This window comes from Polyodon spathula, chromosome 7, assembly GCF_017654505.1.
Source record: "Polyodon spathula isolate WHYD16114869_AA chromosome 7, ASM1765450v1, whole genome shotgun sequence".
In the NCBI taxonomy this organism is placed as follows: domain Eukaryota; kingdom Metazoa; phylum Chordata; class Actinopteri; order Acipenseriformes; family Polyodontidae; genus Polyodon; species Polyodon spathula.
Window position 1 is genome coordinate 23134901 of NC_054540.1, and position 25249 is coordinate 23160149.

A 25249-nucleotide genomic window follows, 5' to 3' on the forward strand; every position below is an offset into this window, starting at 1 on the left:
ACAAAGAAATGGTAAGGTTGAATGGTCTATATTTCCTGTAAATGGCTGCTTCATTTTATTTTAATGTTTTTATTATTTGAATGCTCCATGTCAGTTTTAATTATTTTCCTGGACTAAATGGCACTCTTAGTAGATAATATGGCCGCTGCCTTAACTTTACAAATCTTTTACAAATCCACGGTTATACCATTACAGGTACACAGTCCAATGTAGGTGCACTCGCAGGTGCTCTGTAATAATAATCATAAAAGACAAAAGGCGAAAGAAAAAGGGAAAATAAAACACAGTAAGACTACAAAACAAAGGTGCTGACTCTGCAGCGTGTACCCTGACCGTCGCTACTTGCACGGCCCGGGTCTCCGTCCTACGCTCATGCGTTCCCTCACTACCCTAAACAATAATCGGGGTCTGCCCAAGTTTTTCCACGCTGCTAAAAATAATAGTAACTAACTCTCGACTCACCAGTTAACAGTTATCTGTGTCTTCAGTTACACAAAAAGCAGTTCCAGTGAAGATCAAAGTCTCTTGTGGACAGACCGTTATTTTCCCTCGTGCAGTGTTTATTGTGCTTTACTTTTTGAAATTGCGTAACTGCGCAAATTACCAACAATAGGAATCAACCTCCACCTAGCCCTTTATCTAAAAAAAAGGCAAAACAAGAGCATTATGACAAGATATAAGCGTTACCTTTGGCATTCTGACTGGAGCTATCCCGAAGTCAACTCGGCTTTGTAATCCAAAGCATATAAGAGATGATGTTGAAAATGAAGGGTTGTGGTTTTGAACGAATACTTATTTTGTAATGAAGTAAAATAAGATTAATAGTAATGACTTGTGTGTGTGTATATATATATATATATATATATATATATATATATATATATATATATATATATATATATATATATATATATATATATATATATATATATATATGAAAATAAGACATTTCAAACATCACAGTCCAATTCGCAGCACATTTCTGTTGTAAGTAGAGTGAGCAATGATTACGTTGCATATAAAGCTTCAAAAATAAAGAGAACATGTGTATTCATAAAATACAATAAAAATTGTACAGACAAATTATCAGAATCATGTCCCGAAAGATGTAGCTCAACGAATACCAACCATCTACACACAACTAAAATATGACCGTGATAGTCACAGGGAGGTGAAGAAGTCAGTGTTTCAAACATACCCTATAGGCTATGGTCCAGAAAGAACATTTTCTCCGACTGCAAACCAAAAACACGAGGGCTTCAAAAGACAACTGCTAAGGTTTTTTTGTTTTGTTTTGTTTTTCGTTGTTGTCTTTAAAATATGTTGAAATATATTTTCGAAATAGTAACAGAGTAGGTAATAAACACATTTATTATTTTAAAAAGAAGGATTCGTCTCACTGATATATTGGGTTTTAATGTCTGTACAATCCTATTAATATTATTAATCACACAAGCTTGTTTAACTAGAGCTCCGGTTGGTCATGTAGGCATTGATATTAACATACACTAATAGCACTGTCCTGCAGTGGAAAGAAAACCATGTCACAGTCAAAATAATCTAAAGTATTATGCAGTGCATGAATATCTCTGCAAACCTGTTCAGAATTTAGAAAATAACATTTTTTCATGTGGGACATGGGAATCAGAGTTATAGTGCATTTTAAATACACTGTTTTATGTGTATTGTATAAGGTCTGGCATTTAAATATCTACGCGTTTTCAAAATAAAATACATGTCTTTTTGCCTTGTGAAACAGTGTTATACTTGTTTACAATATTGTTAAGTGGTTTAAGTTTTTACAGTGTGGCAAAAAAAAGTGTTAAGTTGCTTTAGGCACAGTGGCTAACTAAATGAAAAGTCTTAGAGGGAACGTAGCACGGTCATCTTTATTTTCCAGAATTCCCGAACTGAGTTAATCATGCGTGTTTGATTAATTTAATACATCAGGATTTTAACTCTGGATAGATGTTTAGAGTTAGTTTGGTTAAAAACGTTTTGTAAATAGATTAAAATAGACATTAATAGACATTCATAAAAACAAAAATGGGCAGGCCAGACCACAACAGCATGATTTTGGGAGTAGGCGCAATCAACATTGCCAAACGAAAGGAAGCTGAGGGCGGAAGTGCATTGTTTTCAATTAATTTGTAAGAAGTGGTCTGTGGATTTTGTCGTCATGGGTGAAGAGATCAATTATTGCACCAGTTAAAAAAAAAAATGGTTTGTTTGCGCTGCTGGGGTATGTTGCATGTGTTTATGAAAAAGCAACTACAATGCCAGTCTTTTACATTAGTAGGGTTTTTCAAAATACAATTCACCTCTTAGAATTACTGTACTTTTGCACATTTTAACTATATTGATGATTTTATTTAGACAAACAACTGGGATTTTATTGTGCGAAGTATAAGTGGTTTAAAGGACTTGTGGTGTGATGTGTTTTTTTATGAAATATTTTCGCTATTTTTTTAAGTGCATTAGTGAACAACCTTTTTTTTTTAATCCGATAATAACGAAAATTACTGGTATTTTGTAACACACATTATTATGCTAAACTGTTAGCCTTTCAAGGTACATTTCTTTCTGTAATATTAAGCAAATTAGGTTGAGTTTATTGATTTTGAACTGGAGCATATATGTGTAAGTATGCAATGGTTTTAGAACTCTGATTTCGCCTCAGTTGTATTACTTGGACTGTTTTCCTTTGTAGCTGCTATGTTTTATGCTTAGAAGCAAGACCTCTACATCAAATATCAAGTTAGATGCCACAAAATGTCCTTTCATATGGTTAAGGTTTCTGAAAAAAAACTATCAGGGAGTTTCACTGTTGAGAAAAGGTGATAAACATGTCAATGTATGGTCAATAACAAAACCTGCTTATAAACAGGCCAAGGAATTGTGAATTCACTAAAATGGAGAGACAAAACATAAGGCAGAAACCATGGACCTTTAATAGTGAACTTCAGTGGGGCAAGTATGAAATTGTTCATTTCAATTTTGTATTTAATTGAAATGTTGTTTTCTTGTTAGTTGTAGATTGCTAATCTCCTGTAAAATGACTGAGTAGATCAAACTGTGTCAGAACTGTCAGAACTAATGACTCGAATTGACTCAAGCCAGATAGGTGACTCGACTCGCGCAAACTCTGTGACTGTACTCGACTCGCGCAAACTCTGTGACTGTACTCGACTCGCGCAAACTCTGTGACTCTACTCGACTCGCGCACACTCTGTGACTGTACTCGACTCGCGCAAACTCTGTGACTCTACTCGACTCGCGCAAACTCTGTGACTCTACTCGACTCGCGCAAACTCTGTGACTCTACTCGACTTGCGCAAACTCTGTGACTCTACTCGACTCGAGCTTGGCATGTCAAAGACTCGACTCGAGTCTTACCCACCAGCCAGAGGCTAAGTAGTGCAGAGAACACAGCAGTTTCACATGTTCAGGGATAGCAGTGCCTAGATTGACGCAAGGGTGTAGCTCATCCCTCAATTCAGCTATTCGATCAAGGATGACCTGTGGAGTGAGACGATAACGCTTTAGCACCACATTATCTGGCATCCCAAACAAAGTGACCCTGGGATTGAATATGCATGGTCTTCTTTGTCTTGCCCTTCTCCTCCGAACATGTTGGCACGTGAACACCATTCTTTGCATACACCTCATTTTTAATGACTGGTGAAATCAGACTATGGCTGCTAAACACGATTTACGGCAGCATTGTGGGGGTATTGCACCGTCAAATCACTTTGCGTGTATCCTTACATCACCCCCTGTGTGAGTAAAATGCAACATTACCTTGAAGTCATAAGTAATTTCAATAAATACTGTCTGACTTTAATGTTAACTTATGGTGTGCGCATTAACTACAGCCTAACGTTTTAACTTTAATATTACTTTGAACAACTTACAATAACTTGGTCTAACAATAAAACTTCTGTTTCCATATTTTCTGTTTCCATATAATATCTGAGAAAAAAATCAAACAATGTATTTTTCTCAGATATTTAGTCCTGGCTTAATAATATTAATAATATCATAGTCCCGGAAGTTGCTAGTTTCGATGTAGTTAGCTACTGCGTTCACCGAGTCTCTTCTCCCACTAGTTGTTTTCTGTAAATCTTCCCGCTCTGTAAAAATAAAAATAAATTAGAAAATTTATATATATATATATATATATATATATATAAGAAAGCGATAATAATATTGTATTCCTTATTGATCGCCTTGCTGTAGAATTATAAAGCATCCTGACTCTCCAAACACAGAATATTATATTTATTATATAGATTTATCTTCCAAATATTCAGTTGATAGATAGTTAAATTGGTAGTTTAGGTTCAGGGGGACCAAGACGGTGCCGAGAAATCCTAAGGATCAAGAATCCAGCCGCTTACTGACCAGTCGCAAACATGCATTGCAAGTGAGTGAATTTTACCGTACGTTTATTTTAAAATTGTTATTGAAAACCCAGACTATATTGCTCATGTGTTTCTGGCAATTCCCAGGCAGGATACAATTAGCTGTCCCATGATCTATTCTCTAGCTAGGTGCATGCAGTATATTCACAATTGACCATTGAGACGCTGGGAATCAATGAAGTACAAGAAGTTTGATAATATGCGAAATCAAGCTGTGCATCAAAATTGCTATGTGTATTCGTTACACATTAAATTGAAATATCATGTGTAATTCATATTTCTTCAATGCGTGAAACAACTAGTACACAGCTATCTGGAGCACTGGTCCTTTCCATTCTATTCAAGTTTCAGACTGTTTTGATAAACTTTAACAATAACAAGGCTAGTTTTAAAAATGTTAAGAATGTGACTCTATCTCGAGTTAAGATGAAATAAGAATATATGTCCCACAATTATGTTCACTTTAACACTGAATATAACCGTTTTGTGTTTGATGTATGATATTCCATGTCTGTCTTTATTTACAGCCCCCAAAGGTAAGTTTAGTTCTAGAGACACAACCTTTTTGGAAACCTGCTTGCATCAACGTCACAATGAACCACATAGGAATGTTGCTGCTATTATGTGTGTAAAGGGGTTGTGAATAACAAAAGAAAATAATTCAGAAGTGTTTTTTTTTTTTCTTTTAAAAAGATGACTTTTTACTGGAGCATAAGAAATCCATATACAGTAGACATAAATGATAACCTTCATAAGAATCTGTTTTGAAATCTGTGTGTAGCACTCTTAATTGTGTGTTTTCTTAGGCTCACAAAGTGCTTGTACATTCTAAGGAAGGAAATATCATCTGCTTGGGAACCATCCATGGAAACGTAGATGTTCATGCATCCAGGAACAGTGTGAGCGTTTGTTTCTTGATTTAAATGTGCTTGGAATGTAGTACTATAGTGGTTTCCTTTGTTCTCTTACTGTGCAATATAAGTGTTGATAGTTTGATCCTTATAAGTAGATGTTCATCAATCCCTTTGAATTTGACAAATGTAGTTTTCTATTTTGTGCAAAACAAACAAAAATTACCAAGAGAGCCTTGGTTGACTGCTAAAAGAGAACAAGAACCAGAGATTGATAAAAAAAATGTGTTCTCATGTACAGTAGAACTCATCCAGGGACTTGAAAAAGATCTAGATTTGCCAGTGTTAAGATAATGGAAAGTTATCTTACTATTGAAAAATGTTGGAACATACTCTTCCAGTTTGGAAGGAGGCGTTGGTGGGGGGTCGTGGGGGGGTGGGATGTACTGTATATTATAGGTTCAGTTTAAGAGTCACAGCAGTTTGGAGAAAAAAAATATTGTGACTATATGCAGCACCTAACGTTTTGGTAAACTGAAGGGTATTTTCACAGCTATTCTCAATGTTGGAATGTCAGCTCTGTTTCTGAACTGTACTGAACATGAAAAACAGCATTTTGATATCAATAGAAACGGGCAGTCAAAAGGGACACAAGTAGCCGAGGTTTCGTCTGGTTTCATTTTCAAACTTGACTCTCTTTGTAGATGTCGCATTCCTAAATTACTGAACCTTTCATGTTACTGTTTTGCTCAAGTACTATACATAACTACTGGGACATTGTCTGGTTTAAAAAAATAAAAATACAAAAATTGGCACACCTTAGTTTGTCTATGATAAACATACAGTACAAGTACAGTATGTTAGGATTCACTTGAAACATAGTTGTGCTTGGCATGGTTACCACAACCTGATTTACCATTGGCAATACATTGAGAACAAAGATGGGCATTTTCGAAAATAAGGAAGAAATCGGGAAGTAAGTTAGTGGTGAAACCCACCGAATCAATCTGCTTTACCAATCCCACTCTGATTTGTTTTTAAAGCTTGTGCAAATCACTAAGCTGCAGGGGACCAGGATGAGCATTTCAACTGAGCACGGGCCACTGAAAGCCAAATACATTTACGCAGAGTCTTCGTCTGTCTCTTCCACATCTGGTCAAATTGAGCTTGGGAATGTACACGGTAAGTCTTGTGTGACAGAATGTACATGTCAATTTGTGTCCGGATAAGTTTTAAAAGAAGTCACAAGTCAGACTGGTTGAGTATTTCTGTGAATGAAAACGCAATCAGAATTACATTCTAATTTAAAGGCTCAACTAAGGGAATATAATCCTTAGAAATCGGCTTTGATTGTTTGTTTTTTTGCCCCCAAAAAATAGTAAAGCATGATGTACAGTATATATTTTAGGAATACATGCTGGAAATGTAGGCCATGATTGTGAGTCAGCTCATTCAAAACTGTGTCTTGAGTATTCGTTTTTCTATATTTTTTCGATTTTTAATGAAAATCAATTATTTTGTGACCTAGAAGAAACGTTTTGCCAAGCATGTCAGGTAGGGCAGTATGACACTCCTTTTACATAAAACAGGCAGCACTGTTGATCCACTAAAGGGTGGATGCCTTCAGAATTGACATTGAAGCAGAGATGGATCATTTGACTTAAGGAAATAGCTTGAAGATTGCTGGGGGATCTTAAATTGAAACAGAACCCCCAACACTGGACACTGTGTCTGCAAAGGGGACTGGAAATAATTAGCTTTGGTTTAGTGTTTGTGTGCCAGAACCAGAATATATAAACTCTTGAAGAGAGACAAATTATTTTGTAGATGTACAGCACACACTGAAAAGAAGGAGAAAAAAAAAACACCAAGTGGGTCCTTCCTAAAGCAGTCTTATTTCAATACAACCACAGAAATCTGTTTCATGGGGAGTGTGTCTGATGGCTGACACATTTATGTGGTTATGGGGGCAAAGAAAATCCTCCAGGGTAGGAAAAGCTGACACAAAACCCTTAATGAGGCAATGTTAACCCTAACCTAAAGAAAACACAGTTGGAAATTAAGTGGAGATAGACAGAGACTAGGAGACACTTCTTTACTCGGAGAGGAACGAGGGTATGCAGTGGGTTGCCATGGTGTTGATGCTGAGTCATTGGGAACCGTAAATGCCCAACTTGACAGTTTTGAGATCAAGCAGCTATTATGGGTGCTGTGATGTGCTTTAACAATGGCAGTCTGTATTGTTTTTTTTTTGTTTGTGTTAATTGGAACTGTACAGTGTCATGATATCACAGAATAACAAGATATTGAATCCCAGTGAAAATGAGAGATTAAACATATCTAAAAGTATAGTTCCTGTGTTTGTTTCTCATAGTTTTCTGTGGTGCTAAACATCTGGATTTTAAGAATTTCATTTTTAAAAATAAATATTGCTGTCAGTCTAGATATGAGTGTATGAGAAACTCTGTGTTGGCAACGGTGTTGGTGATCCTGTGTGAACTTAGAGATTTCTTTTAGCTCTGGATATTCATGGAATTTGAACCAGTCCCAGGCAACTTGTGTAAATATGTTTTTATAGAGAATAAAAAATGGTACAAAATTAGGGCTTCTGTTTTTCAGTTTCCAGTTAGCTATTTTTTAGTTTTATGTAAATCTTTTTTTTTTTTTCAGGGCTTTTGTATACTGTATGAAGTTGTTGTTTTCAGCTAGTTTCCACAAGGAGGGGATTTTTTTAATGGGAAAGGGGTGATAATGTGAATTGAGTAACCATTTCCACATTTTTTCAGGTTTTGTTGGCTATGCACCGATTTCATTTTTGTTTGTATCTGGGGAGTTTTATTGGTTAAAACCAAAAATCAGAAGCCCTAATATATAATACTTTGACATCCTTCAGGGTTATTGACGTTTGTCAGTCAGTTATTGACAAACTGTTTGTTAAGTACTTGAATGAAGTTCCTGACACATTGGAGTGATGAATTATTGTGACAGGCTGCATTATCCTGAAGTATTTTGTTAATGTTAAGACAGTGGTATTGCCTAAACAAATATCTTCAGTATTATTATATTAATTTGTATACCTAATTATATTAATATTATCATTATTATTTCTTTTTTTTTGTGTTTGTTACCAGGTGATGTAACTGTTCGAAGTGAAATGGGAAACATTATTATAGGTATGTCAGTGTATAGCAGCTAACACTCAAAATGAGTGGGAGTCAAAGAGTTCAGCAGTCTAAATTGCACGTGATCCCGTCTCACTGCTGCCCCAGTTGATCATATTTGTGATGGATGTTGGGCCTCATGAGGCAGTCTACTGGTGTAGATGTTTCTGTCTGGACCCTGCGCATACTTCTAATGCAGTGGAATAAAACCATGATACTTCTCATGCAGAGAAGAGCATATGCTTCCTGTGTTTTCCACAAGGATCCAGAGAAGTATTATGGCTGTCAGAAGTCTAACATTTGAACATTTAGACCAGAGGCATGTGTTTTTTTTGTTGGTGTTTTTTTTATATATATATTCTAACACCAAATCAAAAACTAGTACAGGCAATTTTTTGGATCAATTTTACTATAGCCGCATTTGACTCCCTTTAGACAAGCCTCCTCTGGCATGTGTCTCTGTAAAGTTTAGCTACGTTTAGTTTAACTAAAGAATTGCTTAGTTTTAACAAAGATGAAGTGAAATATACAACATACTATATGTGGTTGAACGTCATCTGTCTTACATTTGTTTCAGCGTCCTACAAGCATGCACAAAATGAATGTAAACCCGTTGTTAAAAAAAGACAACGTTACTAATGAGAAGGTAATGGTACAGTATGTGGAATCTGTTTCAGGTTTCTTCACCAGTCATTTATTTTTTTATTTATTTGCAGATGGGTCTGATGGCTGTCTAAAAGCTTCCACAAATGCAGGAGATATAGATGCTTACATAAGCCAGTTTGGAACTGCAGAACTTTATAGTCAGCAAGGTAAAATTCAACTGAACTGTCATAGAAAATGTTGACTTGCTAAAAGCAGAGATCAGTAGTGGGTTTCAGAGCCAGTTCTGTTATCCATCTTTTTGTTTATATTCTGTCTTCATCATATGTATTGCTCTTTCTGTCATCTCACAGGTGCTATCTCAGTCAGGGTTCCAGTCTCAATCAAAGCTGATGTCCGGTTATCAGGTTCTGCAGTTGATATCAGCCCAGAAATCCCCTTACAGGAGGACGATACCTTTTCTGAAGATGGTCACACAACTCTTACTGGTCAGTTCATGCTTTAGTTTTCACATGAAAGCTTGAATTTTTTTTAAACTAGTAACATGTAATTACGGCTTCTGTTTTTTATGTTTTTAGCGTAATCTTTCAGTGCTCATTTGTAGATATTTTCAAAGTTGATGTAGATAACCCGAAATCTGTTTTTATTTTTTTTCAATTTTACTTTCCAAACGTTTTTTTTTCTGTCACAGTATGTATAGTAACTCGACCGTACTTGCACACTTCCTTTCTTTGCTTTCTTCCACAACTAAATCTTTGTGGTCATCGGCATATTCTTCTGGGTTTTTTGCCCTTTGTAACAGTAATATAGCTTTAAATCTTGCACAATCCTCTGTTTCTAATTGGAATTTAAATCTCTCAAGCGTGTACAATTCTCCCTGTCTGCAGAGTCTGCAATATTCAAAACGAATCCATGCTAGATACAAGTCAGGAAGGAGGGACATTTCCTAACTGCACTGGGAATGTTTTTGTTTTGTTTTTTCAGTAGGAAAGGGGTGAAGTCAATGTGAATTTGGTAACCATTCCCAATGTTTTTCCGGTGTTTACTGGATATACACCAATTTTTTTTTTTTTGTATTGGGTATTTTGACAGTGTTTATCCATTAAAACAAAAAAAAGCCCTACACATAATACATAGTACACAAAAAAACACTGGATGTGTTTCCTGTCAAATTACGACCATATGATAGCTTACCTTGTAGTTTTAATGCAGGGCGTACAGACTTGTATGAATGTACCAATCAATTGAGTGTGTATATTTGTAATTACCAGTATTCACTTTTTCCATTCAACTAGTTACCTTACTGATGAATGTTCTCTCTTCCATACTGCTGAGGGGAGAAGACAGTTTGTTAAATGCTTTTTATACATTACCATATGTTACCCATTACCCTTTCATGTAGCTCAAACATAGTTTCCTTGTGATTTGCACTGCTTTTTAAAATGTGGTGCAAAAGAACAAAGTTGCATGTAATTTTTCAGTCTGACCTAAAACCAGTGGAAACTAGGTTTTTTGTGGCCATGATTATGCCAATCCTAAATACATTGTGTTGTGTATGGAGTTGAAATTGATTAAATCCATGAATTGGGTTGTTTTTGATTCCTCACACATTCATGAGGCTGTGAATCCTGATGACTCAGTTTGTAACCAGGGTCAGCAAACTTAGAAACCAACTACTGGAGATCACAGCGCTTACACCAGCAAGATCCTGGTGCTTAGCGCATGTCAGTTCATTTAGGGGATTTTAAGTCTCACAGTAACTTTACAGAGGGTGTGTTAGGAGAGAGTTCCTGCAGCGGGGCCGCCCTTTTTAGTGGGAACCGCTGAAGCCAACTGTATGGCAAACGCTTATTTTCTAGCTGTGGTTTTCGCCACTGTGTTTTGTTTTGCATTCTTTTGTATGTCCTTCTGCAGTACTGTCGGTAATACCATTAATGTTACCATAGTGGCGGCTACTTGCAATAACACTTGCAAAATATTGTAAATAAAACCTAGACGTCTGTGCCAGCATGTCACCCTCAATCCCTGTCTCTCTGTCTTTCACCGTGGATTCCCAAACCCCTATTACATGGACTAATGAAGACTTAAGGTAAGATGCATGTAGCCCATTGCTGGTATTATATCTGCCTGCCACTAGAACTTGGAACTGCGTGCATCTACTATACACTACATACAGAAAAACCACCCCCAGTCTACGTTGGTCCTTGATTAAAACTAGTTGAGGTTCCTTAATAGATCAGACTGTCTTCGACAGGACCTGTCTGTCTCATGTCTTGTCGTACCATAAACAGCTTGTTCTTTTGTAGACTAGTAAATGGTATTTGACAAATGAAGTTTCATTGATTTCCAGTAACCAGGGTTTGAACTTAAACCTTGGTTTCAGAAGAAAATAGAAAATCACTCCAGACTTGTTTTTTCCCCCATATCATCAACAAAGCTTCTGATTTAGAGAAGAGCCCCTTTAAAGGAAAACAAAGTGCATTTCAAAGGTTTTTTCCCACCAAAGGCGATCCTTTCTGTTTGTTTTTATTTTAAAGGTTTTGCAATACATGTTTAATTGTTTTATTTTTCTAGCTCATTTGAATGGAAAAGCTGAGGGGAACAACTGGATCAAGGCCCACGCTGCAAAGGGGACTGTAAGTCTGAAGAGCCAAAGCTGGTTTGAATCACTCAAGATTGGGAAGGTTTAGTGTTTCATTAGCTAAACCATGTAGAAGAATGTTGTAATTGAGATACAGTTAGGGTTTTAGAAATATGATAAAGTATGTACTTATTTTCAATAATTAGAAAGTAGTCCTTGTTCTGAAGGAAATTAACTTGAGTCCAGCTGTATTTTGAGGTGGTGTTGAACTGTGTTTGCCAAATCCGTTAAGGATCAGAACTATGCTTTGCTGAATATTAGGGGCCCTATTTAGCAAATATGCGCGCAGCCGCTACTGCTAGGGCAAAAATGACAGCGTTAGCGAACCGCTGTAATAGCGCACGAAAATAGTGTCTCATGCGTGGGCGAACGCACATCAAATAGCGGATCATGCGCCCAGCCAATCAAAGCACAGTGGGGGGAGTAAAGTTACAACCAGTAAGGATTCAACATTCCCTTTAAGAGGACCTGTGAATCTGCAATAGCGAAAGGAGGGTATTTTGAAACCAAAAAAAGAAGGAAGAGAAAAGCACAAAATGTTTTAAAATATCCAGCAGCCCTAGTGAAGAGGATGACCAAACCCCTCAAGCAAGGCTACACATTTCTTTTAGCAGCCTGGAGGGGGAGAGTGAGTACGACATTTAAAAAGTGATCTATAAGCAAAATTAAGTTACTTTTTTTTTTCTTCTGTTTCACTTGCTGAGCGAGCGAGCAATTTAGAATCAGGAGTTTTCCTTAAGTTAGGCATGTATAGCTCACCTTCGAGCACCGTTGCTGCCTTTATTATAAATGCTTTCATGTTAAATATAAATATATACTGCCGTTACGCATTTGGGTCTTAAACAACAATAACTAAGTGCATTTTTTTTTTTGTTGGTCCTCATGCGTACCTGCATACCAGTTATGTGAACCCCTGCCTATAAGGCTTTGTCTGACCTGCCTAGCACTTGCAGCATCTGCAACCTCCAACACTGGTGCTTCAAGTTTAGCATCTGCTTCCCTCAAGCCTTGCCATCTTTCCTCTGTAAGTTCAACATCCATTACAGAGAGCTATGTTGTGTAAAACACAAGCCAGGATGATATTGCTCCCCTTCTGAGGAGTATACTGTAGTGTTTCCCCCAGAGACATCGAAACATCAGAATCAGATTTTGAGGATTCCAAGTATTCGCTCAATTACAGTACGAGCACATTTAAAGGTACGGTTGTACCTCTGTTAGGCAGGGGTCATGGGGTTGAGCAGCGGTGTCAGTAGCCACAGCTTCAGTGGATACCCGTTGTCCCCTATCAACCAGCCTCTCAGACTGTCATCCCGCTGAAACGCAGCAGCCACCTGCGAACTAGCGAGGATAAACAAGTCATGAGCGGAGCAACGATAGCATGCATACACATTTGTGATGTAGTTGTTGACAGAATAGGTCCCCTTATGATTTACGTAGAAGTGCCTGTTCTGTGTTGGTGAGCATACCTTAGTGCTACAAGCAAAAAGTGTGCTCTCCGCATGTCTCCTTCCAGGTCAGCCTGAAGCAGTTGGCAGATGTCAGTGATTGTTTGTCTGTTGAAGCGAAATTGCTGCATACATTGTGTGCCAGACAGGCTCAGAAAAGACAGATGACTTCTAAATATTTGGGGATGTCTCTTTGTCTGGCCACGTAGAAATAATAATAATAATAATAAAAATAATAATAATAATAATTATTATTATTATTATTATTATTATTATTATTATTATTATTATTATTATTAATTTCTTAGCAGATGCCCTTAACCAGGGCGACTTACAATTTGTTACAAAATCACAGTACAAAGTATCACATTAATCCAGTGCGCACTCCATATTTCTTTTATTTCTTTTTTCTCTCTCTTCTTTGCCTGCTTCCCTGGTAGTTTCAGTGGTATTTTTAGTCGACCATGTAATTTGCTCTCAGTTTAGACCTGGTTTTCACATGTCAACTGAAACGCAAATGCTAATAGTGTTGATGTTTTGCTAAATTGCTACATTTGTATGTAAATGAGGACACACCGCTAAAGTTCAGCCCATGTCCAGCACTAACGCTGACTTGCCGAGTGGGCACTAAAACACTTTGCTAAATCACATATGTGGGCAAATTCTGCTGCGCTAACTGTTCACAAAAGTGTTTTGCTGTTGTCTTAGGGGTTTGCGAAAATTGCTAAATAGGGCCCTAGATGTTTTGTTAATTTCATCTGTAGTTTAATCAAGTTGTATTGCCCACCCATATGCTAGTGGGGCTGTTTTTCAATATTTGGGAGTTAGGGTTAAGGTTTGACCAACAATAATGAATATGTATATGTGACAAATGTAAATGAGAAATATTTATGGACTGAAAGAAATTTAAAAGTTAAAAACGCTTCTTCAGTTTTAGCCAAAAAAAGATAGCATTTTGCAGAAGTTCAAATGGTTATATTGGAGATATCCATACATACCTATATGCTAATATAGTAGAAAATTCCTTACCCATTTGCAGTGAAACTTGGACATGGCATTCTGTAGAACACACTGTTGATATTATCAGAATCTGGGGCTATAAGGAAAGGCTTATAGAACGTGGTTACAACTTCCTTTAAGTTTCTGAGATAATCAGACTATATGAGATATATGGATGAACCTGTATGTTACACTTATTGTAATTAGAATATCATTAAAACTATTTGATTGGTTCATATTAACTGGCTATTTTTAACTGCATGTGGTTTAACATGGAATTGTTTTTTGAAAGTTCTTTGAAAAATATACAATATACAGTGTATGGTTTCTGTTATTGTATGTATAAATACATGTTTACTGAACCCACATTAAACAATGGCATGTGTTACAAAGAGTATGTATTTGTTCTTCATAAGCATGTTCTGTATTTTTTTAATATTTTTTGGGGGGAAAAAAACAAAAAACAAAAAAAATTTTATTTAACTGCATTGGTTGACACTTTTTTTGACTGCTTCGTTGTCGTTACTGATGGTGTTGGCAACATTTTGTCGGTACACTTATACCTGGACATAGGCACAAGGGTCCAAATGTAAAACCAGAGGTATCTTCTTTTACAGAAATCGGCATGCATTTTTACAAGTTACTTACTTAGAAAGCAAACAACAATAAGGGACTGGTAGAACCGGCAACAGTATGTAATAGAAAAGGCAAGGCACAGTATGAAATACAATTATTTATTAACCTTTTTAATAATACAAAATTGCAAAAAATACAGTATATTATGGAAAATGCTAATTCTTGCCCTTCAATCTTGGAAATTCTATTTTTTCTCATGTTTCCACTAACAAAAAGGGGTGCCCAAACAATCCGATCTCTTTTTAACTTTCACTGTTTTTGATTATTCCTCCTGCTCTTGGTTTTCTTGATGGATGGAATCCGAGATGCTACCCAGGGAATCGTATCCAAAGCAAGCAGGGGGGTCCTCATTACTGTATTCCCAGCATTGAACCCTGGCTGTTACTTTCAGAGCTGCTTGTCTAGGGAAGGCAAGTCATACTGTATGATTATCAGAAAACTACAATATAATCTATATAATCTATTCTAGTGATATCTGTTTTATCTGTGAGGAACATTTCTTAACTTTAGAAATTGTTTTTGTTTCTTATACTTAACAAATGTGTATACATATGGCCATACACAAGATTAGTTTATTGACCAGCTGTTTTCTTTTTATAGTACCCAGTAGCAGTATTTTTAGTTTTAAGTGCAGTTATCGTTCCTTGATCTCTGATGGCAAAAGTTTGTATAGTATACTTTACAAGTATAAAGAGCTGGGCATGACACCAGCTGTGCCTTGAATAAGATGTCCATATTTTAACCAGTATCACAGTCATTATGTTTCATATCTGACTATCCTGTGAAGATTTTATTTGAAAGAGTAAAGAACTTACCTGGTGATGTTTTTGCAGTAAAGCATGTTGAGAACACGCAGCTGTTTACAGCTGTTCTGCAAGTACTTGGTTGTCTTGTCAGTAATATGGACACAGCCAGAGATATCCAGCTCATGGAGGTACTGACACACTCCTGTTAAATAGTGCATGTACAGATCTGTCATCTAATTGAAAAGAATATAGATATTACAATCTCTCAAAGGGTTGGAGTTTATTCGTAATCAATTTAGCATTTCTTTCAGACTGTACAGTACTATGGCGAATTTTGTTCTCTTTGTTCTCCCATGTGTTTGATATTACCAAGAGATTACAAAGTATACTGCAAATAGTTTTGAAACTCACGTTTATGCATTGTGTTTGATTATATATTGTACAAAAAAAAAAACCTTACATGCACCACTGCAATCTTGATTAATTACGTTCATGGTAGATTACCCGATACATAAGACAAACAGAGCGCTTCCAAGCATTTGATCTCATGATGCACATATACATACTTTTGGACATCCAGCAATGTTGAGTGAGGTGAGTGTCTGGCAATAAAAGGCTAAGCTTTTAATCGTCTTATCTGTCAGTGAAAGGCAATGAGAGATGTCAAGGTGTTCCAGATCCCTAGACTTTTGGCACAATTTCTGAAAGAATAAAAAAAAATTGCTGTAGAAAACTGGTGGTCAAATTAACGTCAATACTGACTGTTGGAGTTGGTAAGCAGGCAACTTTTTAACCCCCCATCCCTCCAATTATTTCAATAATTTCTCTAAAATAATCCAAAAAATAACAGATGGCTGGCAAAATATCTATACAGTTAACCTCATTTTTTTAAATAAGCCATTCTTTCCTTACCACAAGTATTTGTAATAGTGTGCAAGTACACTAGGAGGTGAAGTCAGTTAAGTATTAAAGACTTCCACTAATATCGGGTGGTAAATTTAGCCGAAACTATAGCCCACAAAACCAGATGGAATGAAAATATCGACACCCAAAGGCAGTGCACACTTCAGCACAATTTTGCTGTAAGTTTTCAAAATGTTTTCAACAGAAAATTAAAATTTAAGGGCTTTTTATTACTATAATTCTTCCAGAATGACATAAAAAAAAAAAAATCAATGAGAGACTGTGGTGGTGGTACCTCCGAATGGGGCAAGGTTACTACCCTTTGGGCCAAAACTCAAGCAATGCCCCCAGAAAAGAGTTAGGGGGGAAAGGGGATTCTGCTGAAGATGCGATTTATTAAACTTAGGTCCTGTCAAACAACTCATCAATTCCACAACCTTATGCCCTAAACAACTTAGTTCTTGAATAAACTACATGTGGAAATCAACTTCCTAGTGGTTATTTTGTCAAGCTTTGGATTCACAGGTGTTTTACTTTTTGATCAGTGTCATAACAATCAAATGTGTATCTGATAGTGTTGGCACTTTCTTAAATTAGGTCAAATCAAATTTTTGGGTTTAATTACAATGCAACTGTTTTTTATTAGATGAAATGATATCCCTGTAACGGTTTAGCCAAGTACCACCTGCATGCTCATACTTATGCATATGTAACGGACCATATATATATCTTTACGATTATACATTATAATCGTAAATCTCGAAAAACTGCTCACTTCTAAATCTTTTGTAATCATTTTTGTATTACTTTATTATAAATACATGTTAATTTGGATTCATATGTTGTTTTTTTTCTGACTTTATGTGAACAAAAAGACACAAAAGCGCCCGTTTTCTCATTGGAAATCGTGATATTTTGAAATTTACCCGTCCTGGTCACAAAAGCAAAGTTTGTGGGGAATAATAGCCATTTTCTATACTTTTGAGGCATAAGCAATTAGGAAATAACACTTACTACCCAGGAACAAAAGTTGTGTTACATGGTGTTATCATTGACCAAACTAAAGCAACTGCTTAATACAGCTGCACACAAAGCATTTTAATAGAGGATGGGTTTATGTTGTGTTTTGCTTTGTTGCTATACTGGTCATGAATGATATACCTATGATAATTATTTCAAATTTCTAACCACCCTTTAAAGGTATAGTCTCTTTATAACTAACCTCTTTATTTGGTATGTAAAGCCCACATAGTAATTTAGTAAACAGACCTGAATTCCCAAATCAGTGATCCATAAGCATTCAGCCAAGGTGAGCTTTTTTATGCCAGTGTTGGTGGCAAGAGATGCCAAACCCTGTCGAGAAAACAGCGATTGACTTGTGAGTGACTTGAACATTTTTTGAATGTCATTCTCATCCTTTTATTGTACTTACTATGTGCTCTTACTGGACTTTACTCGTATAAACATTTGTTAATATGAGAAGTTAACTGCTTAGTCGAATTTGCTCTTAAATGCAGTTATTTACTGTATTCTTTATTTTGCTCTTATTTGAATTTGATCTTAGTTTCTGCTTTATAACTGCTCTCTGTGTAACATGATATTATGTAATGTGAGATCTTACTTTGTACTGTGATATTTTATAACCATTGGATAAGGATAAGGGTGTCTGCTAATAAATAAATACATAATAATAATAATAATAATATAATAATAATAATAATAATAATAATAATAATAATAATAATAATAATAATAATAAGCACTGCTCTCTGTATGGTTCTCTATATACTGTAGATACATGTTAAAATGTAAGTGTGACATGAGTATGTATGGTTACTTTGAAATTATTCCCATCACTGGAGATGTGCATTCCTTGAGGTGGATAATAATATGTGTCTGACTTAAAGCAGTTTTTTTTTGCCAAGTCTTTTTTAACTGCAGCTGCATATTAGGTTTACCCCCCCTGTTTCAGTAACTTAACAGCTTTTTGCTGTGCCTGTACTTTTAGTAATGTAGAGGCTCAGCTCGTTAACACATGATCTGTCATGTCTGTGTTTTGTCTCCCTTTGGCACTGCATGCAGTTTAACATGAATTGTTTTTCAAAGTTTTAATGTGTTTGAAAAATAAACAATGTACAGTGTATGGTTTCCGTTATTGTATGTCGAAGTACATGTTTACTGAGCCCAACATTAAACAATTTATTAGATGAAATTATATCCTTGTAATGGTTTAGCCAAGTACACCTGCATGCTCATACCTATGCACATGTGACAGACAGAAATAAATCATTTTCTGAATCAAACTGTTTTAAACATTAGACAGTTTCCATTTTGTAATGAAATGGTTATCATAGACCAATCTAAAGCAACTGATTAATACAGCTGCACACAAAGCATCAGAAGAGGGCGGGTTTACATTGTGTCTTGCTATAGTATGTTCAATAATGGCAAACATATTTTTTGCCCTATTTTCTAAAAGGATCTTTTAGACGATCGTGAAACAGATTGCTAAAACATTAAAGCATGCACACCAAATGTATTAAACTGCATTCCCCCTGGGTCTACCTGGTCCTGGATGTTCGTTCCTGTTAAATCAAGCGAAGTCAGTGATGGCAAGCCTGCCAACAACTCAAGTCCTGAATCAGTCAGGTGTTCACAGTAACATAGACTCAGATAAGTTAGTTTAAGACACCTATAAAAAAAATAAATAACAAAAATGAATACCTTCAACCACCCAGACATTGTCTCTCAAATGGGTCTACAACAACTGTTGCTGTAAAGTATTGGCATAACATTCTGTCAACCGAGTGTATGTTATATGCACATTCAGCTAATTCTGTTACTTTTTGTGTTTAGTTTAGCCCAGTTAATCTTTTTGTCATACCTTTGTGATATTCTCAACAGAGACATGTCACTGACACGGACACAGTTTGTCAGGTTCATTTCTCTGAGCTTCCCAGCAGAAGGGCCTTCCACAAGATATTTAATTCCTGGATCACTCAACCTGTAACGTGACATCATATATGAATAATGGCACTCAGTAGTACAACATATAATTGTTTTAGACAATGTGAATTAAAAAATGTTATAACCAAGATCATAATTACATTGACTTGGGCCAAACAAATTATAATTGCTCCATTTCTATTTAGGTTTATTTTAAACTACAAAATTCAATATTCTATTTAACTTTACCTTAGCGAAAGCCGAGTCAGATATTAGCATGAATTAAATAACAGCTAAAGAATGTGAATACCAGGGTTCAGGACAATTGGATATGTGGTTCTCCAGATACATACAAAAGTGTAAGGGTGACAGATGGACGGAGAGACTGACACCCCCGTATATCCCCAGGATCTGATGTACTTATTCTAAATAATGTTGCTGCCAATTCTGTTGACAATTTGGATATGCGATCTTTGCAAAAAAGTGTGAAGTGTGACATAAATACATACGCCTCAGCTATATCCCCTTTGCAGGGCACTTTATCCCTGGCAGGGCACAATCACAAATGCCACACACAAGTTGAACAAATGTTGTATTTCTTACATCCGGTAGAGTGTTGCTGGTTGACTGGGTAACTCTGATATTTCATACCCATACTAAGGAACGCTAACTCTTACCTAATGCAGTCGGCCACGTTCAGCACAGTCAGATTCTTCAGGGCTGCTATCGCTTTTAGACTAATGTCAGTGATTTTCTGGCAGTCAGCAGCATAGATGTGGCACAGACTGGGGGAAGTCTTGCAAAAGGACTTCCAGCTCGCATCAGTCATACGATTATTACCTGTTTACAAAATTACAGTGGACAGGATTTCAAATGTTAAAATGATACCAAAAACATGAATCAGATTAATGATGAATTAAATGATTTTGGCATTGTGGTAGCTTGCATAAGTCCTAGGATATACGTTAAGGAGGGACTAGATTTATAAGGTACAGTGCCATATGATAATCACACACTAGCATATTTTGTGTGGGTGTGTCTGATGATTTCATTCTGTTGGATACAAAGCTGTGCTTTACATTTAATGCACAAATGAAACTTGGATTAATTCTGAAAACTTAAAAAATAGAGGTGCAAACCAGTTTCACATATTCAGCTATGATCTTTTTAAAGTCCTAGGGCTCTATTCTGATGAAATGAGTGCAATTGCAAACATCTGACAGCATCCAGCCAATCAATGCTGAGTAGGTTGGGGAATCTGCTATCCAATCAGGGCCAGGCAACAATCCCGTTAAGAGACAGAATGCGCTTGCGTCAGAAGTGGCGATCATGTCGAGAAACAGTAGCACAGAGCAAAAAAAAACAGTGCAAATCAGAAGAGCAAGTGGTCCCACGCTTCACGACACAGGATGCTGGTGCTCCCTCTTTGCTTGTCCTCCTTGACCTAACAGCTGCTTTTGACACCATAGATAATGCATGCTGGGATCTCTGGAACCTGTCTCTCCTGGATTTCCTCTTACCTATCCAGATGCATGCAGTCTGTTTTCTATTCTGGACACAGTGGTGTCTCCCAAGGATCTGTTCTTGGGCCCCTTCTCTTCAATATCTACATGCTTCCCTTGGGTCACCTCATCCGCAAACACAGCCTCATGTTTCACTCCTATGCTGACGACACCCAGTTCTACTTAAAACTCGACCCTGGTAGGCCCTCTGACATGGTCCGGCTCTCGGCTTACATTCAAGACATCGAGGCCTGGATGTCTGCCAATTTTCTTCAGCTGAATACTAGCAAATCTGAACTCCTCCTAGTAGGATCTAAAACTGAACTTAAGAATTTCAGTATAGCTGCCTTGAACATCGGAAACTGTCTGCTGCTGCCTTCCCCCACAGTACGAAGCCTTGGTGTACTTCTTGACAGTAACCTGTCCTTTGGTGCACTCATCTCCTGCGTGGTCAAATCTTCCTTCTACCATCTTTGAAACATCTACAAAGTCTGTCCCTACTTTTCCCTCCCAGATGCGGTGATACTCTGTCATGCATTTGTCTCCTCTTGACTCGACTATTTCAACTCTGTATGGTGGTCTCCCGGAACACACCATAAACCAACTGCAGTTAGTCCAGAATGCCGCTGCCAGGATCCTTACCAGATGTAAAAAAACAACTCTCAAAACCCACCTGTTCTCTCTTGCTTTCCATGCTTCTTAAGCCTGATATCTGTTATTAGCTGCTGCTGCTACTTCAAGTATTGTTACTATCATGTATTCTGCACTTTCTACTGTATTTATTGTACTATTTCTTGTATTCTGCACTTTCCACTGTATGTAGTGTACTATTTCATGTATTATGCTACTATCATGTATTGTGTACCTTCAACTGTATATCATGTATTATGCATTTCTCTGTATTTGAAGTATTTACTGCATCTTGTAAAGCACTTTGTGATGTTGTTCCACTATGAAAGGCAATATATCAAATAAAGATTGATTGATTGGTTGTGATTGTGGTCCGCTATAAAAGGCGCTATATAAAATAAAAATTGATTGATTGATATTAATAGAAGAGTTAGGGACATGCAGGGCAATAATTTATTGTTTATGATAATTATATAAGGTACATTATTTCATGGCATTGACATTACTACCTTCCCTGATCTGTCTACCAGTAGCAGCAGCAGTGCACTACAAGAATGGAGAAAAGGTAAAATATACGAATACTGTGTTTACGTATTTTCGGGCAATTTGATTTGGAACAGTGATTAAACAGTTTGAAAGATAACATTCAAGGTCCTTTATGAGAGATTTAAGCCCTCATGTTGACCAATCAGGTTAAAGGAGCTCTCAGATCCATTTTCTAATTCGTTATAATGTTTCAAACTAGTTAAGCTCATACATTATCAGGCAACCAAACTGATATCTTGTTTCAGTCTGTCGATAGTAGTGACTTATTTCAATCACAACAGCCAGGGAAAGGAAGGGCAGACGTACACTTAGATACAGAAGTGTCGCTCCAGTTATGCTGCTCTCCATATACTGTACATAAATATTTTCACTTGTAATAATTGCCATGAAAATGAATTGCTACAGTCCTCATGAAAATGAATGTAGTACTCCATTATGGTTAGTTTCTTTATGTTTTTTGTTTTCTTTTACTTTTCTTTCTTTGATTTCCTCTTTCTATGTCAGTCTCTTTTTTTTTGTGCCACAGAATTGGGGGCAAGCGCCATTTGTGTTCTGATCTGAATACAGCCTCTAGTGTACATGGCCTTTGATGCTGCAAGGTCATGCATAAAATATGGTCAGAGAGAAAATATGCAATACATAATACAGCACTTTATAATTGATGTCCTTGCATTCTAGATCCTCAAAAAATAAGATAATATCAAAATATCAGATAATTTCACAGACCTCTAATCTTGATTTTTGTAAGCTTGGATGCCTGTGCCATGGCCTTAAATGCAGTATCTGAAAGGTGAGTGGAGTCTTGAAGAGAAACTGTCTGCAGATTCTGACACTCAGAAACTATAGCCTGTAAAAACAATAGGAACACAATCATCCTTATATGCATCTGACCAGCAGCCAGTTCTCAAAACAGAAAACATTATTATCATAACTCGGATATAGAAATGTAACCATTATCGAATGGGTATTTACCTCCTAAAGACTTGAATCCTGAATATTGTTTACCAAAGCTGCTCACCGAGCCTGTGACACAGTCATGGCCTGCCCCCTAGGTATCAAAAGGACTGCGCTCACAGATCTCAGAGTCATTTTTCCATGCCTGCTGAAATCACAGCGACCTTGAAGGTTAATGGTTACATTTCTATTTCAGGGAACCAGGGTTATGATAATAACCTAACTTTCCCTTTCAAGTATGAAATGTAATCATTACCATAAGGGTAAGTGTACCAAAGACCTGTTGCAAGGGCAAGATTGCAGACAACTGGAATGTTACATGGCTAAGCCAAAGGCTGCCCTGTGCATACCATTCAGAACCCCAGTAACAAGTAGCTAGGGTGAAAAAACTGAGGGAGAGTTTCACCTCTATGCCTGTTTTGTAAGGGTCGACTGGGAAGCTGCCCTTAACACTCTAATTCCAAAACCAGGGTTTGGAGGATCCACAACATTAAGTCTGTAGAACTTAGAGAAGGTATAGGGAGTAGCCCACGCCGTTGCATTGCAAATGGCCTTGACAGATGTACCCTGTAACTGAAGGTTGAATGGGCCGTGAGCTTTTCTAGAGGAGGAAAGTTAGCCAGCTCATAAGCAGTCCTGACCGTTTTTGTTATCCACTTGGAAAGCCACTGCTTAGACAGGGCTTGACCATTTTACTTCACCCCATAGCAGACGGAAAATTGTTCGGACTGCCTCCAACTTTGGACATGAACAACAGAGCTTATGGAGCTGTCGCGCCTTGTCAGACTGGAAAGGTGGATGGAAAGCCTTCAATTCCACAGACTGATTGTCACAGAGTCTTCGGCAAAAATGCAGGGTTGGTACAAAGCGTAACCTTTGTCTTGACCTCTGTAAAAATTAAGTAGGCTTTTGCAATAGAAAATGCCTACATCTCACTCACCCGCTTTGCAGAGGTGACAGCGAGCAAGAAAGCCGCTTTGAATGATAAAAATTTCAGCTCAGCTGAATGCAGGGGCTCAAATGGAGGCTTCATGGGTGCACTAAGCACCACGTTTAGCCTGCAGCAAGGAACAATGTCCTTCACAGGTGGTGAAGCTGCAGAGCCCCGTTTAAGAATTGCCTCGCCAGGAAGTGAGTTCCTGGGGAGAGCAAGCCAATCTTAAAATGGCAAGCTGAAATGGCTGCCAGATGGACCTTTAATGTAGAGGTGGATTTCCCCTTGTCAAGCAGGTCCTGCAAAAATTGCAGTATTACTGCCATGGGACAAGTCGCGGGACTGAACCCACGAGGCAGACAACATGTTTGAAAGAAGCCCCATTTGTACGTATACTGGGAACGCGTGGATGCTGCCCTGGCATTTTGTAGGGTGTCAATAACCCTGTTGGACAGACCCAGTTGGCTCAAATGCCGTTGTTCAGGAGCCAGACCCAGAGCTGCAGTCTTGATGGGTTGGGATGCCATAAGGTCCCCCGCACATGACTGAGCAGGTCGTAGAGCTTCAGTACTTCACGGCTGGCATCAGAGTTGAGGGGCTACTAAGAGCACCTTGGCCTGGTCCTGCTTGATTTTCTCTAGACACAGCGAGAGCAGAGCGAGCTATGGACAGGTGTATAACAGATGCCTCGTCCACTGATGTACAAAGGCATCTATTGCCAGTGGGTCCCTGCCTCATATTATGGTGAACCAGAGGTGCTACCTCCTGAGATGCCACACAGCAACCTGTGGGTCTGTGGCTGACGGTGCAGGGGGGCCATGCTGGTCAGGATGATAGTAAGGACCCAGATGTATGTGGTGTACTGATGCCAATAGTCCAGATGGTTCTGTGGCTTTTGCACCATGTAGGACCGGGTCGGTACCGATTTGTTGACTGTAGCACCGGGTCAGTACTGGGATGGCACCAGGTCAGTGATTTTAGTACCTGATCGGTACAGTACGATAGCGGGTTAGAAACCGGGTCAGAGTCGGTGACCTCGGTTTCAGTTCAGTACGGATCCACTGGTTCGCAGTCACTGCGGGTGGTATTGTACAGGTATGCCCACCTGAACAAGTCACTGGTAAAACCACTCAGTCAGTACCACAAAAGAGACTGAGAGAAGCCTGCTTGTTAGAATGGACTAACAGCCTTTGTAATGGTAATGCTAAAAGCTGTTACCAATACTATGGTTGAAAATGCTTAAAGCAACAACAACCAAAGCGAGTACCTCGGACCTGTGCAGTGCTGCTGTGTTGAGCACCACGTTGCAGACAGGCACACAAAGAGAA

The 25249-nt window shown here is 37.7% G+C and overlaps 2 protein-coding genes across 3 annotated transcripts in view; one reads left to right on the forward strand and one right to left on the reverse strand.

Annotated features, from left to right (window-relative positions):
- fam185a (family with sequence similarity 185 member A) overlaps nt 1–12170 on the forward strand; it is a 36161-nt gene extending 23991 nt beyond the window's left edge. Inside the window, exons 3-8 of one of the 2 annotated variants that reach the window (XM_041254941.1) lie at nt 5231–5323; nt 6319–6457; nt 8407–8448; nt 9153–9248; nt 9393–9527; nt 11614–12170. In XM_041254941.1, the coding sequence (XP_041110875.1) occupies nt 5231–5323; nt 6319–6457; nt 8407–8448; nt 9153–9248; nt 9393–9527; nt 11614–11729 (621 nt within the window). In that variant the 3' untranslated portion in view covers nt 11730–12170. The remainder of the gene's footprint in view (nt 1–5230; nt 5324–6318; nt 6458–8406; nt 8449–9152; nt 9249–9392; nt 9528–11613) is intronic. The other variant, XM_041254942.1, reaches the window with a different exon arrangement.
- Nucleotides 12171–14373: 2203 nt separating this feature from the next.
- Nucleotides 14374–25249, reverse strand: part of fbxl13 (F-box and leucine-rich repeat protein 13) — a 56460-nt gene continuing 45584 nt past the window's right edge. Inside the window, exons 14-21 of the mRNA XM_041254943.1 lie at nt 22760–22880; nt 20033–20195; nt 19294–19413; nt 18975–19101; nt 17679–17762; nt 16073–16207; nt 15576–15739; nt 14374–15161 (exon numbers count right to left, since the gene is read on the reverse strand). Of these exons, the coding sequence (XP_041110877.1) occupies nt 15023–15161; nt 15576–15739; nt 16073–16207; nt 17679–17762; nt 18975–19101; nt 19294–19413; nt 20033–20195; nt 22760–22880 (1053 nt within the window). The 3' untranslated portion in view covers nt 14374–15022. The remainder of the gene's footprint in view (nt 15162–15575; nt 15740–16072; nt 16208–17678; nt 17763–18974; nt 19102–19293; nt 19414–20032; nt 20196–22759; nt 22881–25249) is intronic.